The 18,611-nt window shown below is 40.4% G+C and overlaps 1 protein-coding gene and 1 pseudogene across 3 annotated transcripts; one reads left to right on the top strand and one right to left on the bottom strand.

The window, feature by feature from the left end:
* Nucleotides 1-643: 643 nt before the first annotated feature.
* LOC131381853 (small nuclear ribonucleoprotein F-like) lies at nucleotides 644-2,769 on the top strand (annotated as a pseudogene).
* A 7,253-nt stretch (nucleotides 2,770-10,022) lies between these two features.
* On the bottom strand, nucleotides 10,023-18,611 carry PPP1R15B (protein phosphatase 1 regulatory subunit 15B). 3 transcript variants are annotated; one of them, XM_032137159.2, is made up of 3 exons: nucleotides 16,706-18,611; nucleotides 16,119-16,214; nucleotides 12,829-12,956 (listed from the first exon to the last, which is right to left on the bottom strand). In XM_032137159.2, the coding sequence occupies exons 1-2, from the start codon at nucleotides 18,033-18,035 to the stop codon at nucleotides 16,186-16,188; spliced, it is 1,359 nt and encodes a 452-aa protein (XP_031993050.1). In that variant the 5' UTR covers nucleotides 18,036-18,611; the 3' UTR covers nucleotides 12,829-12,956; nucleotides 16,119-16,185. The 3 variants fall into 3 exon arrangements, with proteins under 3 accessions (XP_031993049.1, XP_031993050.1, XP_058286703.1); XM_058430720.1 differs by having other exon boundaries at nucleotides 16,119-16,208; XM_032137158.2 differs by having other exon boundaries at nucleotides 10,023-12,956; nucleotides 16,119-18,609.

The raw sequence follows: 18,611 nt of genomic DNA, 5'->3' as shown, positions 1-18,611 counted from the left end.
AAGTGATCCTCCCACATCGGCCTCCCAAAGTGCTGGGATTACAGGTGTGAGCAACTGTGCCTGGCCTAAATGACACACTTCCAATAACCATAGGTCGAAGAAATCACACAGGAAATTAGAAAATAGCTTGAACTGAATGAAAATGAAAACACAACACATAAACACATGTGAGAAGCAGCTAATGATGTCTATAGGGAACTTTTTAGCATTAGATATTTATATTAGAAGAAAAGAAAGTCTTGAATCAGTGATCTAAGTGCCACCTTAAGAATTAGAAAAAGAACAAACTGAACCCCAAAGTGTAGAAGAAAGAAAATGCACTACAGATCAGAAATCAATGGACAAAACAAAGCAAAACAAAAAACAATTGGAAAACAATCAATGAAACCAAAAACTGGTTCTTTGAAAAGATCAATAAAATTAACAAACCTCTAGCCAGACTGATAAGCAAAAAAAGAGAGAGAGAGAAGACAACATAAATTACCAAGATCAGGAATGACAAAGAAGACATCAGTGATCCTAAAGACAAGGCAAGGATGCCCCCTCTGACCACTTCTATTTCCCTTTGTACTTGTTATACTAGCCAGTACAATAAAGCAAGAAAAACATAAATAAAAGGCATACAGATGAGAAAGAAGGAAGCAAAACTATTTTTATTCTAAGATATGATCATCTATGTAAAATTTTCGAAGGCCACAAGACACAGAGTTAATATAGAAAAATAAATTGTATTTCTATATTACTAGCAAAGAAGTGGAAATTGAAATGAAAAAAGTACAATTTACAATAGTATCTCAAAAAGGAAATATTTAGCGATAATGTAACAAAATATGTACAAGATCAATATATTGACTACTACAAAACATTTGAGAGAAACTTTAAAAGACTCAAATAAATGGAGAAATATAGTGTGTTTATGGATCAAAGGACTCAATATTGTTAAGATGTCAACTCTTCCTAAATCAATCCATACAGCCAGTGTAATTCCATTCAATGCCCCACCAGCACCCCGCACCTGCCCCGCATTTTTTTTGGTAAGAATTAATAAGCTAGTCCTGAAATTCAAATAGAAATGCAAAGGGTGACACTCCTATTTGGCAGCCATTTCTCTTAAAGCTCAGTGGTTCGGGACCTGCAGTATCTGCTGAGTTAGGAGGGACAGGAAAATAGCAGCTAGGTCGGTGGCAAATAGCCCGCAACATTCCCTTTAGTTAGGATGAGTTTACCCCTCAATCCCAAATATTTCCTCAGTAGATTAACAGGAGAGCCAGTGATGGTGAAGCTTAAGTGGGAATGGAGTATAAGGGCTATCTGGTATCTGTAGATGGCTATATGAACATGCAGCTTGCAGATACAGAATTCATAAATGAGGCATTGCCTGGACATCTAGGTGAAGTTTTAATAAGGTGTAATAATGTCCTTTATATCAGAGGTGTGGAAGAAGAGGAAATGGGGAAACGAGTGAATAGCATCTTTTGAAGGGGATTTTTTAAATACGTATTTCTAGACAATAAAGATTTGTTTTTCAAAAAAAAAAAAAGCAAAGGGCTTGGAGTAACAAAAACCATTTTGAAAAAGAACAAAGTAATTTCAAGACTCACTATAAAGTTACAGTAATCAAGGCAGTGTGGTATTTATATAAGCACAGAGATACAGATCAATGAAACAGAATACAGGGTCCAGAAACAGATCCATCTACACGGTCAATTGAAATTTGAAAAATATGCCAAAATTACTCAATGGAGAAAGGATAGTCTTTTCAACAACTGAATATCCATGTGCAAAAATATGAAGCTTAACCCTTGCCCTCGTAACACATACAAAGGTTAACTCAGAGTGAATGACAGACTTAAATGTCAGAGCTAAAACTATAAAACTTCTAGAAGTAAACATAAACAAAAATATCCATGGCCTTGTTAGGTAAAACTTCTAAGACCTTTGGAAAAGCATGGACCATAGAAGAAAAAATTGATAAACTGAACTTCTGCAAAATTAAAAAATTCTGCTCTCCAAATTACATAATTTAAAAAATGAAAAGGCAAGCCACAGACTGGGAGAAAATATTTGCAAAGCATATATAAAGGACTTATATCTAGAATATGTTTTTAAAGACACACACACATACACAAATCCATACAAATGCTAACAATTTGGCTTACAAAAAAGGACAAAAGATTTGAACAGACACTTGACTGAAGAAGGTATTTATCAATGCAAATAAATATATGGAAAGATGCTCCATATCATTAAACACCAAGGAAATGCAAATTTACACCAAAATAAGATGCCACTAGAATAGCTAAACTTAAAAAGACTTACAATATCAAGTGTTGACAAGGATGTGGAGCAACTGGAGCTCATATGCTGCTGCCAAGTAGTACAGCCACTTTGAAAACTGTTTGGGAGTTTCTTATATAATTAGATACATACTTACCGTATGATCCAGCAGTCTCACTCTTGGATTTATCAAAAAGCAATGAAAACATATGTCCACTCAAACACTTGTACTCAACAGTTCATAGAAGCTTTGTTTATAATAGGCACAAATTTATATGTGTTTATATATGTACATGTTTATGTGTTTATATGTTTATATATGTAGTCATATGTTTATATGACTACATGTGTTTATCAAAACTCACTGAATTCATACTTAAGTCAACTGTTTATTATCTAGTAAATGAACAAATAGTGGTATAATTATACAATGAAATACTGCTCGGCCATGAAAAGGGATGGACTACTGATACACTCAACAGAAGGAATGGACTACAGAGACACTCAACAGCACAGATGAATCTCAAAAGCATTACAGTAAAGAAGCCCACCACAGAAGGGTCCATGCTGTACATATGATACCATTTTTATGAAATTCTAGAAGAGCTAAAATAGTGTTGAAAGCAGATCAAAGACCAGACGTGGTGGCTCACACCTGTAATCCCAGCACGTTGGGAGGCCAAAACAGGCAGATCTCTTGAGCCCAGAAGTTCAAGACTAGCCTGGGCAACGTGCCAAAACCTTATCTCTACTAAAAATACAAAAAAAAAAAAAAAGCAAAAACAAAAACAAAAAACCAGATGGTTGCACACATCTGTAGTCCCAGCTACTCAGGAGGCTGAGGTGGGAGGATCACCTGAACCCAGAGAGACAAGGCTGCAGTAAGCCGTGATCACACCACTACACCCCAGCCTGGGTGACAGTAAGACCCTGTCTCTCAAAAAAAAAAATAAAGAGGAAAGAAAAGCAGATCAATGGCTGCCAAAAGCTGGAGGTTGGGAAGGGGACTGAATATAAAAGAACATGAGGGAACTTTCTGGGTGATGGAAATGATCCATATTTTGATTGTGGTGGTGTTTATATGACTACACGTTTATCAAAACTCATTGAATTCATACTTAAAATAAGTGAAACTTATTGTATGTAAACTATAATAAGTTAATAAAAAACAAGAAGTGGGTTGGGGAGATGTTGCTCAAAGGATACAAAATTTCAGTTAGGAGGAATAAGTTCAAGAGATCTACCGTACAACATGGTGACCATAGTCAATAACAATGTATTATATTCTTGCAAATTGGCCAGGTGAGGTGGCTCACACCTGTAATCCCAACACTTTGGGAGGCTGAGGCAGGAGGAACACTTGAGCCTAGGACTTCAAGACCAGCCTGGGCAATATAGAGAGACCTCGCCTCTACAGATAACTTAAAAATTAGCCTGTTATGGTGGTGTGAGCCTGTGGTCCCAGCTACTCAGGAAACTGAGGCAAGAGGATTGCCTGAGCCCAGGAGGTTGAGGCTGAAGAAAGCCATGATCATGCCACTGCACTCCAGCCTGGCAACAGAGCAAGATTCTGTCTCAAAAAAAAAAAAAAAGGCCAGGCGTGATGGCTCACGCTTGTAATCCCTTTGGCAGGGATCCCTCAGCACTTTGGGAGGCTGAGGCGGGCAGATCACCTGAGCTCAGGAGTACGAGACCACCCTGGGCAACATGGTGAAACCCGTCTCTACTAAAATACAAAAAATTAGCCGGGTGTGGTGTCACGCACCTGTAGTCTCAGCTACTTGGGAGGCTGAGACACGAGAATTGCTTGAGCCCAGGAAGCAGAGGTTACAGTGAGCCGAAATTGCACCACCGCACTCCAGCTTGTCTCAAACAAACAAATAAATAAATAAATAGAAAAAGAAAATTGCTAAGAGTAGATTTTAAGGGTTCTTACCACAAAAAATGCTAAGTATGTGAGGTAATACATATGTTAATTAGCTTGACTTACCATTCCACAATGCACACATATTTCAAAACATGTTGTAGACAGTAAACATATACAATTTTTATTTGTCAATTTAAAAAACAGAAAAGTTTAAAACAATGTCCTCAACCATCTTAGAAAACTGGATATGAATGATATCCTGCATAATGAAGTGCCTTTCATAACAATGACAATGTTTCAGCGAACCTTAGGCTACCACTGGAAAGATTAGTCATGAAGACCTTACATCAACTGATTTAAAACCTTAGGTTGCAGGTCATCACTAATAATGCTAGCTTTTCAAAAAAAAAAAATCTCAACTACAAATACAAAATAATGTAAACACTGAAGGTAGACCTTTTAACACATAAAATTGCTTCTTTGAAATGAATTCATAAATTACTTGTTATGTCGGGAGGGAGCCTGTGTGTTGGAAAAAAGAGGCTATGGAAATTACTGCTTGAGTTAAAGAAAAGTGTATTGTGTGTCTAAAATACTCTGGTCACTGCGCAGACCCTTCCACCACAGAGGAAGAAAGAAAAGAGCAAATCACAATTAAAATCCAATGTGACATGAACAGTGATAAAAAAAGCATACAAGGGCCAAGTGAGGTGGCTCATGCCTGTAATCACGACACTTTGGGAGGCCCAGGCCATAGGATCTCTTGAAGCCAGGAGTTTGAGACCAGCCTAGGCAATGTAATGAGACCCCATCTCTACACACAAAAATAATAAAATTAGCCAGGCAATGTGGTGCATGCCTGTGGTCCTAGCTACTTGGGAGGCTGACGTGGGAGGATTGCTTAAGCCCAAGAGTTGGAGGCTGCAGTGAGCTATGACCGTGCCACTGTACTCCAGCCTAGGCCTGGGCGACAGCAAGACTCAAAAAAAAAAAAATCAGTTCCTTTGTTTGTGTTCAAATACAAATCTTGGTTCTCCCATAAGAAACAGCCCCTACTTCTGGGTAATTACCACAAAAAGGTGGAGTCACACTGGGCCAGGCAGGCCTGGAATGGGCAGGGCAGGGCAGTTTTCCAGCTTGTTTACACATTGAGGGACCCACCTCCAGGGGAGCAATAGCAACCAGATCTGTAATAGCAGGCGTCCATCAGGCACTCCCAGATAGAAGATAACGCCATCTGGTGGAGACAACAGAGCATCACTAGAAACCCAAAGCCAATCTTCTGCCAAAAAGAGCTAAAAACCCCTGGTGTGGTGGCAAGAATACTCTAGTACTCCAATGCAGCCTATTAATTCTGGGAAAGAAGGGTCGCAGCTGATTTGCTCGCATATTAAATTCATAAATTAACAATGTGTCTCATATTAATGACACTAGAATTAATGGATGTGGTATCCCTAGCCAAATTGAAATTTGTAATTACTTTCTACAAATTTAGTTAAAGCTTACTGTAGCTTTTCTCTAAGGGCATTTAAATTCTGTGATTCTACATCATCTGATGATTGTGGCACACTTGTTTCTGGTCAGACAAGGCTGTGTGGATGAAACTTCAATGAAGCTGATGAGAGGTGACTTTGGGAAAGCTATTAACTTGGCCAGGCCCAGTGGCTCACACATGTAATCCCAGCACTTTGGGAGGCCAAGGCAGGAGGACTGCTTGAGGCCAGGAGTTGCTATATGGGCAACATAGCCAGACCCCATCTCTATTTATATATATTTAAAAAAAAAAAAAAAGAGTCCAGGCGTGGTGGCTCACGCCTGTAATCCCAGCATTTTGGGAGGCCAAGGCAGGCAGCTCATGAGCCCAGGAGTTCGAGACCAGCCTGGGCAACATGGTGAAACCCCATCTCTACAAAAAAATAAAAATTAGCTGGGTGTGGTGGCATCTGCCTGTAGTCCCAGCTACTTAGGAGGCTAAGGCAGAAGAATCGCTGGAGCCTGGGAGGCGGAGGTTCAGCACCGAGATTGCACCGTTGCACTCCAGTCTGGGTGGTGGGAGTGGAACCCTGTCTCAAAAAAAAAAAAAAAAAAAAAAGTTGTTAATTTATTCAACAAATATTTATTGACTATAGCATACCAGACACAGTTCTAGGCTCTGGACTCATAAACAACAAGATCCCTGCTCTCATGGAGTTTACAGACTAGTGAGGGTAGGGGTAGATGAGAAACAAGTAAAAATGTTAACAAGATGAGGGCAGAGTGAACATAATTTTAAAAGGTACTGTGAGAGAAAAAGGAGGGGTTGGGGGATAGAGTGATCAGAGGTCTCTTTGAGGTGATTATTTGAGATCCAAAGAGGAACTAGTCTTTCATGATAAAATTTGGTCTTAAAAACACCCACTTCGGAACATATATCCAGATAAGTCTTTTTCAAAACTCCTGGGACTCCTCTGGTTTTTGCCTTCAGAGCCAATATGTGAAACCCATTAAGAAAAGGAGGTTTGGCTGGACCTGACGACTCATGCCTGTAATCCCAGCACTTTGGGAGGCCAAGGTGAGCTAATTGCTTGAGTTCAGGAGTTTGAGACCAGCCTGGACAACATAGTGAGATCCTGTCTCTATAAAAAATAGGTGAGCAAAGTGGTGCACACCTATGGTCCCAGCTACTCGAGAGGCTGAGGTGGGAGGATTGCCTGAGCCTGGGAAGTCGAGGCTGCAGTGAGCTGTGATCATGACACTGTACCTCAGAGCCTGGGTGACAGTGAAAAAAAAAAAAAAAAAAAAAAAAAGAAAAGAAGGCTTAACACAAAGCAGCATTATTCAGCTTTACTATCACCTCTTTCTTTGACCCTGAACATCCTTGGAATGTTTCTGAAAGTTAATCCAGTCTTTTTTTTTTCAACATTTTTGAGACAGGGTCTCACTTTGTTGTGCAGGCTGCAGTGCAGTGATTCAATCACAGCTCCCAACTCAGCCTCCTGAGTAGGTGGGACTACAGGCATGCACCACCATGCCCAGCTAATTTCTTTTTTTTTGTATTTTTTGTAGAGATGGTTTTGCCATGTTGCCCACACTGGTCTTGAACTCCTGGGCTCAAGAGATCCTCCCACCTTGGCCTCCCAAAGTGCTGAGATTATAGGCATAAGCCACCACCCCTGGCCAATCCAATCTTAAATATAAATATTTACCCAACATTTTAGTGGGAAAATGTGCAATGAGCTCTGTAGAAAAGTCAAGAACTGTGTGAGGTCCTTTCTTCTTGCATCTATGGCAATTCTGCTCTTCTTTTGCTATTAAATTCTTCATCCTTCTTCTTGGTAAGGATCTATAAAACAGTAGTGAAAATAGTCAGCAAATAAAGGCAGGAGGAAACAGAAAGGGTATTACTGAGATAAAGGCGGAAGTGTAAAAGATTAAAAGAACAAAACCTGAAAAATTGTTCCAAAGCTGCTTCCCTTGTAGTACAGCTCTCCAGGTCTTGCAGCTCTCAGACTCATTAGATCTCTAGGGTATCCTCCCCATGGGTCAAGCAACCTACTTTCCACAAACCTAGCTTCCCCTGTCTCTCTCTGAGTCTGCCAGTGGTGAAACACTGATGTAACTCAAATTGCTTACATGGTAATACATAACCCCTACTCTCAACCGCCTTCTCCATTCCATGTGCAGAACAAGTTAGTTCTCTTTAAATTCCCTGATGTCAAACCTGCCACTGAAACATATTGGTTGAAAGCATCATAGGTCCTGCTTGATGAATCCTCAAAGTCAGCAGGGTTAGAAGAGATTTACGTATCCTCTTTATGATACCGATTATTATAGATCTCAATAGCATGCTGCCAACACAGACTTAAGTCTCGCTGGAGCACATCCAGGAAGGAAAAGATTGGTGTTTTGTGTTGATCACAAAACATTCAACTAAGTTCATACGGAAAGATTCCAAATACCTAACATGCGTATCATTAAATAACTCTCAAAACCTCTTTTTACAGATAAAAAGAAATTAAGTCTCTCAGCTCAGAAAGGCACCCTGGGAAGCAATATTTTTTAATGTACCAAAAATGTCTTTGTATATCTCTGTATTATATGCTTTTATAAACAATGTGCATTGTTATGAGAAAAAAATGAAAATTTCCCATTTTTGTTTTAAAAAGGTACAGAGAATAGAGTCCAAATGAAGTCTCCAAATGAGAATATGCCAGAGAACACCAAATTCCCAAATCTGAGTAACTATCTAAATTTCTGAGGTCCCAGCCTGGACAACATGGCAAAACCCCATCTGTACAAAAAACAGAAAAATTAGCTGAGTGTGGTGGTGTGCACCTGGAGTCCCAGCTACTCAGAAGGCTGAGGTGGGAGAATCGCTTGAGCCTGGGAGGTTGAGGCTGTTGAGGCTACAGTGAGCCAAGATCGCACCAATATACTGCAGCCTGGAGGACAGAGCAAGACCCTGTCTCAAAAAAACAAGAAATTCTGAGGTCAACAATTAAATATTTGCTTTTAACTTTCTACTAAAGTACAAAAGAAAAATAACACAATTTCCATAAAATATCAGGATAAGCATAGCAATAAATCTGGCTTAATGTAAATGTAGCCATTCTCACATATATTACTGGAGAATGGCAGACATGCTTCAATTAACCCCAAGATAGAAATAAAATTATAACCCGGGGATGTCAATTCAGTTTGTACTAAATATTGTATAACTGCAACTAAATGTTAGTTTCTTTCCTTCCAGTTCAGCAATATATCTTAATAACTTTTCTTCATTATCCTTTCATCTTGAAAGTGCCTGAATTAAGAATGCTATTATTCTTTAATGCATTAATAGGGTTGCCATAACCCAAATGCTTTTTCAGAGTAAAAATTTTTTTCTGATGTTATAACATTCTTTTGAGACAGTCTCAATGATCCATTATCTAGTATTAAAGCATGATTCCATCTGACTTTATTTTTTGAGAGAGTCTATCACCCAGGCTGGAGTACAATGGTGTAATCACAGCTCACTGCAGGCTTGAACTTCTGTGCTCAAGCAACCCTCCTGTCTCAGCCTCCCAAGTAACTGGGTCTATAGGCTAGGACCACAGGTGTGCACCACCATGGGCCAGTTTTTGTTTTTGTTTTTTTTTGTAGAGGAAAGTGTCTCACTATGTTGCTCAGGCTGGTCTTGAACTCCAAGCCTCAAGCAATCCTCCCACCTCAGCCTCCCAAAGTGCTGGAATTACAGGCGTGAGCCACGATACCTGGCCCACTTTTGTAAATGAGAGATCTTCATGATTTTACAATACCATGATTATCGTGATTAATAATACACAAAATAGCCAGGCACGGTGGCTCACGCCTGTAATCCCAGCACTTTGGGAGGCCGAGGTGGGCGGGTCACGAGGTCAGGAGATCGAGACCAACCTGGCCAACATGATAAAACCCCATCTCTACCAAAAATAGAAAATTCAGCCGGGCATGGTGACAGGAGCCTGTAATTCCAGCTACTCGGGAGGCTGAGGCAGCAAGGTGGAGGTTGCAGTGAGCTGAGATCGTGCCACTTCAATGCAGCCTGGGTGACAGAGGCTCCATCTCAAAAAAAAATAACAACAATGCACAAAACAGAGATTTCCCTGCTACTTAAGCACTAGGCTAAGCCCAGCATCTGAATGTTATTGCTTCTGTGAATACCCAGTTTATTTTAATTTTCTTTGCAGCAGACCTGAAAAGCTACGGTCAATTTCAGAATCAAATCTTCAGTTTCTTAGAAGGGCCTCTCATAATACTGCAAGAACCAAATTCTTCTATTACTAAAATGTTGTTTGCAATTATACTAATCTTGCTTAGTAATTCCAAAACCATTGTAAAATACTATGATACATATAAAGTTGAACCAAAATATCACTTAACATTTAATAATTGCAAATATATTTATTACAATTTACAGATTAGTTGTTATATACACAATATAATTTTAACTATAAAATCCCAACTAGTTACATTTAAATTATTGATCTGTAGAAGCCAATTTAGAGTCTTCTAGTCCCCTAACTTTACCTTCCTTAAATTATACAAAAATAAAATCTGATAGTTTTGATTTCAAGTTAGAGATGAAGAGGTGTTACATTTCATCACTCAGAAATGGAACTTTACCTGTCTGTACAAAGCCTTTTTACATGCTACATTGACACTTAAAGCACCATTAACAAGACTTTAAATGTATAAAATGTTTAATTAAAACCTCCAAAGATTCTCTTTAAGATTATGGGGGTTTAACTTTGTTCTAACTAGAATTGGGATGAAACAAGAATTTTGCTTTTTTCTCCTTCAATCCAACTTTAAAATAGTCCTTTCTGTCCTTCTTGTCACCTTCTGATCCCTTCTTCCAAGGAGGCTAGTATATGGAAGAACTCTTAATCAAGCTTTCACTCATTTGGTAGTGAGGTTAGAATCCCATGGGGAACAATTTTCCAAAATCCAATGAAAGATGTCTCATTATTTTCAAATACACAGAGGTGCTAGGTTTAAGAAACAGGAAACACAACCTAAGTCTCGGAAATAAAATGTTTCAGCCTGGTTTTAAAAGAATGCCTGTATGTTGTCAAAAGGCTTTTTTTTCAAGGCAAATGATGCCTGCTTTCCAACCGCCATCGCTGTTGCTTGAAACTAGCCTGTTTTCATGTTGTTAGACCATCCTGTAAATGTGCTCCCTATGATTACCTAAAGTGGAGGTGCACAAAACACACAGAATCCCAGCACTTTGGGAGGCCGAGGCGGGCGGATCACGAGGTCAGCAGTTCAAGACCAGTCTGGCCAACATAGCGAAACCCCGTCTCTACTAAATATACACAAAAAATTAGCCAGGCGTGGTGGTGTGCGCCTGTAAGCCCAGCTACTTGGGAGGCTGAGGCAGGAGGCAGAGGTTGCAGTGAGCCGATATCGCACCACTGCACTCCAGGCTGGGCGACAGAACAAGACTCTGTCTCAAAAAAAAAAAAAGAAAAAAACAAAAACAAAAACAAAAAACACAGAATAAGGGCTCTGCAAAAATGTGACCAGCTTTTATAGTGTTGCATTCTCAATGTGTTTAATTATGAATATATAAACAGTGGAAGCAGTTCTTAGAACCGGATAGAAATAAAATAATGACCAGGTAGATTGTAAACTGAGGTAGTAACCCTGTAAGCACTTCTGATGAAAAATTCATCCCCACACTTAAATAAGTTCAAAACTAAGAGGTCACCTATTCTACTTATGTTTTCCATTACCTGTGACAGGAAGCACACAGAATGAAAGCAGACCACTGAAGGGTTAACAACCCCTCAACCTAACTTATGTGTACCTTGTAAAGCTAAACAAATAAACCAAACACAGTCAATGCAAAGACTTCAATTCAAAGTAAGCTTTGGGCTAAATATATTAAAACTTTCCAGTCATTAATCCGTACTTCTATCCTTTCCTGAAAGTAAAGGCCTTGCCATTACTTCTCTCATTATTAAATAGTAGGACACAATAAATCTGGATATTGACTGAAGTTTATATTTTACATTTCAAACGTGAAACTTCAGAACTGCCCATTTCCAATTTTACAGTGGGATCCTGACAGGTTTTAAAAGTGACGGTGCTGAGGCATGTTATTCATTAACACTGGTTTTCTGTTGAGAACATATACACCAAAACCAAATTGCTCTGAGATGTCTCCTATTTTCTTTCTAGGAAATTTCTAGGCTTTTAAGTTTAAAAAATAAATGATTATGATGTAATTATTACTTTCCAGAGTGTTTTGCAGTAACTTCAACCTGTTAAGAGATACAAAGAACTACATTAAACTGGGAACTACAATAACATATACAGAACCCTCTCCAAAGAAGTTTGTAAAGAAATTAAATACATTAGATGTTAAAATTTGGTAGAAAGATGCAGCTTTCCCAAAGTAGTAAAGTACTGCACATACGGGTTTTGTGGCAGTCCTTGGAAATATCCTAGGTAGAACTTAATGTAGAAATAAAAAGGCTACCACATATTTTCAATCCAAGTCATTTTTACAAGAAAAAAAAAGTGACACAAAATAATGTACTTTAAGTTGGTAGCATAAACAAGGTTATTTTTTAGCCTAACACAGACAAGCCAAATCATTGAAATAAAAAAAATGTAGAAAAACATAAAAGCCCATTAACTTCTGAATTTTGGGAAAGAAACAAGAGCCCAAAGTTTTCAGATAGGCACACATAATTTAGATTAGAAATGAAAATGGGCTTTAAGCCCTATAAATATTGTTTCCAAGAAAACAATTTTTGAAAGTGCAAAATGACAACTCAAAAAGGTCCCCTTTTCACCTCATGCAAGCAAAGGACATTTAAAAGCACATCCAACTAAATCAAAAAAGGGAGGATTAGAAATCACACTAGTTCATCCTTCATTATCAGGGCTGGCTTCAAACCTGAATGTTTCTGAGTGGGATATGTTGCAAAAAAAAAAAAAAAAAAAAAAAATTAAACTAGATCCAAGTTACATTTCCTCTAAAAAAAAAAAAGTCAAAGGACAGCTGCCAAGATTTGTTTTTAAACGACACCTCTCAGGTAAGAGGTAGTGTATGCTAGGACTACAGGCTGCCGACTCAGCATTGCTTGAAAACATTAAGTCCTTTGAAGCATGTTCCCTGGAGTCTATTAAACATTCTTTCTCTGTGCTCAAATGTCAAGCAATATCCAATAGCATCTTCTGTTTCTTGAATTCGTTTCTGGAACCTGCATCCATCCCTTGCAAATTCTTCCCATGGTCCTTTGCGATCCTCATCACCACTTATATAATACTCAGTAACTTCTTCAAGGAAGGTTACCTACAAAAACAAAGACTAATTTTAATAACTCTCTAGGATCTTACAATTAGCATTGAGGTCAATAACCCTTTATGCTACCAATTCTTTCAGAATATTCCCAACTAAGAATAACATATTATTCTTAGGAATATTTGGTCCCAGCTATATTTGAAGTTAAAAAAAAAAGTTCTGTCACACCTGTAATCCCAGCACTTTGGCAGGCGGAAGCAGGCGGATCACCTGAGGTCAGGAGTTCAAGACCAGCCTGACCAACGTGGCGAAACCCTGTCTCTATTAAAAATACGAAAAAATTAGCCAGGCATGGTGGCACATGCCTGTAACCCCAGCTACGCTGGAGACTGAGGTAGGAGAACAGTTTGAACCCGGGAGGTGGAGGTTGCAGTGAGCCAAGATCGCGCCACTACACTCCAGCCTGGGCAACAAGAACGAAACTCTGTCTCACAAAAAGTTCTGATTAGATGGCATTTGGATAAAACAGTGAACAAATGTCACCTAAATATTTCATATAGAGATATATATCTTTCATCTATATATATTTCATTTATATATATCTGCCTAATATACACACACAGTCGTCTGCCCCCCCCCCCCCATCCTCCACCAGCCCTTGGCTTTTGGTGTTAATAAAATGAATCCAGATAGAGAGTTGAATTTTTCATGCTGTTATTAACCCCTGCTATTTCTTAATCCTTAGGGAAATACAGTTCTGTGATATTTTTCCCTCAAAATGACAAGCAAAATATTTCTGAAAATAACCACTATATCCCTGGAAATCACTGTTTTTATCATTGCATAAAGGCTTTAACAATATTTTTGCTTACTTCTATTCTTTTTCCTTTTAAAAAATTTTATCACTTTCCAACTTTTAAATCAACATGTAGTACTATTTTTGTATCATTACTTTGGCAATAACAATACAGAAGAGAAAAAGTTACTTAGTAAACAAAATACAGCAAAATTAGTACTTTTAAAGTTGTGTTACTCTAAGAAACTTTGTAGTTAAGATTTTAAAAACCTTTGTATTCAATATGCTATCACTATATATGAAATTGTGACTCTAATATACATAATGACATGTAATGAGTGACAATCCCTACTCATTACTAATCACTACTTAATTTCTAATGAAGTTTCTTTCTAAGATATCAAACTCCAAAAGTAAATACTTGCTTTCAAGTATGTTTAATAGTTACATCAGCTAACCCCACTGTGGCCTATACTTTCGTTCCCTTTACATCAGGCCAAGGGATGCCCCTGAGGACAACTAGCAGGTATGTAACACCTTACTAGTTATTGCATTCTAGTTTTGAATACTACTCATTCATTGTGTCATTAAGATAAATAATAAAAACGTACAGTGTTTACCATATACCAGGCTTTTTTCAAAGAGCTTTACATTTTTATCTCATTTAATCCTCACATGAACCCTATGAGGTATGCACTATTATCATCCCCATTATACAGATAAGAAAACAGAGGTAGAAGGGTTTTTTAGACTCACTGTCCATCATCCTATATACTCCATATATTCCATACACCATACTCCATATATACCAATGGCAGGTAGTCAAAGGCTGTCAAATAATTCTATCATATTCAGACATAATCATTTATAAATTCTGCTTCTAGTTCATAGCCAATAGTATCATCTACTCCACTCATTTCATTTTACTCAATGAGCAAGCTAAAATAAGACACGAGACTGGCCTGAGGTCTCTCAGTAAGAGCTAGCATTTAAAGGCAAGGCATTAAATTCTGAGTTTTATTTACTTGTCTTATTTAAATCTTGCAATAATTTGTACAATAGATATTATTATTTTTTCCATCAAGTAAGAGTGAATTGAGGCCATGAGAGTCAAGTAACTTCCCAGGTCTGGCTGCCTTCCAAATCTCTGCGCCTTAACCACTGAGGAGTAGAGAACACGGGGCTCCAGCTGCAAGTGCTCATTCCATTGCCCCACTTTGTTTCTTACCTATTCATTCTAAATAGGTCATTTGTCAGGGGCCCCTTAAAAGGACAGAGAGATGGCATTTACAAAGTGTGAACTAAAATTTAATTTTTAACATGACTTATTCTGCCCTAAAGGTAAGACGTAAGATTATCACCATTTTGAGACATTTTCTACCCAGGAATAATTTCAAAGTAGTAACCTGGTCATTTGGAGCCAAAAGATTATGGTACTGTCCATTTGAAACGCCCCAGTGCGGCAGAATCTCAGGTCAATAATAACTCACCCACTATCTTCTCTCTCCAAGTAACGGTACAGGAAACTAAAAAAACTTTCCCTCTACAATAAGAGACACCTTTCAGTTTGGGGAGAGTTCAATTAATAACTTTAGTTGAATCAACTATAAAGAAAAACCAACTCTAAAGACTCCCAAAATAAGGTTAACCTGACAATGTAATGAAAGCGTAAAACGCTGCACGAAGTTTTCAGACTAGCCTGGGAACAGGAAGCAACTAGTCAAGATAAACCAAGTAAGTGGCCATCACTGTTTATTATTAATATTAACCTGTAGCTGACTACTGATAACTAGCATTGCATTCCTAAGAAAAGGCAATACCATTTCCTGTATTGGCTTTGACTTTCAATTAAAACCATGTAATGTCAAAACCACTGAAATTACTATTCTCTTTCATGGCAAATTGGACCAGATAAATCTGACTTGCTACTTCATATCATCATCCCTTTGGGTTGTAATGTGCAGGAATGAAGACACTCTTCTTATATGCAAACAAAATATTAAGTATTTACAAACAACATACATTTAAAATCATTTTAAAACTCTATGGCTGTAACAGGACCTTTTCAATCTCTAGAAAAATTAAATCGTGTACACGCAAAGTTTATAGTCCGTTAAAAAGTGTGAGAAGTTGAAGCTTGTAAGGAAACAGTCCAGAACTACCAACCCAAATAAAAATGGCACTTTCCTGCTAACATCTACACACTGGTATGTTCGTTTTGGACAGCAACAATGTGCACTGGGGCGGGGGGTGAGGGACAGGAGAAGGGTCATTTACATATTTCTCAATCCAAGTATATGAATTGAGGCCTTCCTCAAAAACACATGCACTCCTAAGCCTCCAAAGTCATGCTGCTATATTTAACCATATAAAAACAGGCAGAACATATCAGGCATGTTAAAAGACAAGAAACAAACCTTTTTTCTTTTGACATGTGTGTGTCTTCCTCCAGAAAGAACGTCAGGCTGTACCGAGTCTGGACATTCACTTTCTTGGCTCCCCAACAGCTGCACCTTACAAGAAAGTAAGGTGTGACACTCAGAAATGGCCACAATGGACTCAGATGGGGTCTTTGAGTCAGGACAGCCTTTCCCATTTTCCCCTGATGTTTGAAAAGGAGCCTTAAAATTTAAAGGGTTGTAGGGATCATCAGAATTACAGAAAGAGTTCCACAGTTTGAGACTCTCTGCTTCATCTGCACTAGATTCCCAGTCATCTTCCTCCCCAGAACTATGCTCAGGGGTCTCAGGAAGGCTTCCAGACTGGGAGGAATTCTCTAGATCAGACTTGCCAGACAAATCCTTCTCTGAATCAGAAGACTCTTCAGGAACAATTCTGGCAGCAGTCTGAATTGTTGCTGTAAAGTTCTGGGGATTATAAGGATCTACACTGCAGAAAGAGTTCCAAAGGTGAAGCCCTTCAGGGTCTTGTTCAAGGTCTGAGTCTGACAGTGAGCTATCGCTATCAAAACCATCATCCTCAGCTTCCTCATCCCAATCCTCACCTTCTGGATCAGAACTTGTTTCCAGGTCACTGGATGCACCTCCCAAAATATAATCTATCAGTTTGTTACTACAAGCTGGTCTGGCAGAAATGAGAAGGTCATCTTCTAGGTATGAGTAATCAACTACACTTATTCGGCCCTCTCCAGGCTCCTTTTCCATAGGTATCTCACCAGATGGACAGCTCTCAGAAATGCTCTCTTCTTCCAAAGCAAGTGGAAACTCTGTACTTAATAATTCTATTTTTTCTTCAGTGGATTCCTGGGTGTTTCCAGGAATGTCTCCATCAGCAGGAACAAACTGTGTTGGGTTATCCCTGCAGTGTTTCGGATCCATCCGGAGAAGGCTGTGTTCCTCCTCTAGGCTGTGGTAGCCATTATCCTGGTCAGGGGTGGGTAACTCTTGCCCTTTGCTAGCCTGCTGAAGGAATTCCAGCCGTTTCATGCGAAGACGGTGAATTTCCGGTAGGCCTTCCGTAGGAGGTGGACATCCCTGCCACCAGGCCGGAGTGAGTTCTGCACTCAGCGGCTGGGGATGACAATGGTCCTCTCTCAGGCAGCTGCTCTCTGGGGTTAGTGTCTGGAAGCCGACTAGCTCGCCATTTCCATCACTGTTCTGATAGCTGACTTCTAGCCTAGGAAGGCAGTCCAGGTAGGAAGGGTTCAGCAAACAGGATACCACATTGAAATTGTCTATGCGTTGAATGTTTAGAGGCCCAAAGGGCGAAGAGCCAAGTTCCCGGTTAGAGTACAGACGGGATTGAAGGCTACTGGGCAACAGCCCCACTCCCCACAGCTGCTGCTCTAAGAGAAAAGCGTGTGCTGCAGGGTCCAAAGCACCTCCCTGGGCCTTAAGCTCCAATTTTAAGTCTGGGGGCGAGCATTGCCGGTGGATCCCCTCCTCTAGCCAATCAAGGGAACTAGTGGCCGAGGGGTCTGAGGAGTCGAGCTGCAGCGAACTCAAAGATTTCTGCGCTGTGGGCGCGGCTGGTTTCTCCCGTCCCTTCAGGGCTCTCAGGACGCTGTAGACTCCAGCAAAATCTAGCCATCTGGTCGGAAACATTCCACCGAAAAGTTGGCTCCAAATTAGCACCTTCTGAAGCAATCCGGGGAGCGGCGCAAGGAGCTGGGAGAGCAGCTTCGTCCAGTAATTGACCCGAGTCTCGGGCTGAGCAGAGGAAAGCAGTGTGGGGTTCCCGGAGTTTTCCGGAGCAAGAGGCGTCGGGAACTTAGAAGAGCCTGCTTGCGATCGCCGAGGGAAAAAGGGTAGCCAGAAACGGAAGCCCGCCCGAAGGCCAAGCCGTTTCCGCGATCCGCCTATTCCCGGCTCCATCTCCTTTTTCTTGGCAGTCTCTCAGGTAGGGCCGCGGCGCTCAGCGGCTGGAGGTCGACGGGATTCGGAGGAAGCCTACAGAGTCTCGGCCTTGCCCAGCGGTGGCGTCGGTGCTCCAGGCCTATCTTCGAGCCAGCAGAAAAGCCACAGAGGGCAGCGGATGCGGCAGCGGGCGGCAGAACACAGGGAGGAACAGCCCGCGCAATAGGGGGCGACTGATGCGACTTCCATCCTGGCGGGGAAGGAGGTTCCCTAGTCGGCTCGACGCTTCAACACCATGGATAGGAGTGCCCCCACGGCCTCGGCGATGGTTTTCCGAGTGACAGAGGGTTGAAAAGCCCCTGAGCAACGCGATACCGGAAGGACTGGGTAGGTCGGCTGCTGCGGTGGAAGCGAAGCCCAAAATGGCCGCAGGGCCCGCGCGCCGGCAGGACACCCCCCCAGCCGCCGGAAGAGACGCAGGACTACGCCGCTAGCGCCGTGCCGCCCAACGTCACTCGCAAAGCCCCCGGGGGGTGGGCCTTTCCGCCCACTTCCGTGTGGCCGCCGATCGGTCTCGCCAGATTTCCCTGGCGG

The sequence above is a fragment of the Hylobates moloch genome, unplaced genomic scaffold, assembly GCF_009828535.3.
Source record: "Hylobates moloch isolate HMO894 unplaced genomic scaffold, HMol_V3 SCAFFOLD_18, whole genome shotgun sequence".
In the NCBI taxonomy this organism is placed as follows: Eukaryota; Metazoa; Chordata; class Mammalia; order Primates; family Hylobatidae; genus Hylobates; species Hylobates moloch.
This window is presented reverse-complemented; position numbering and strand designations above follow the sequence as displayed.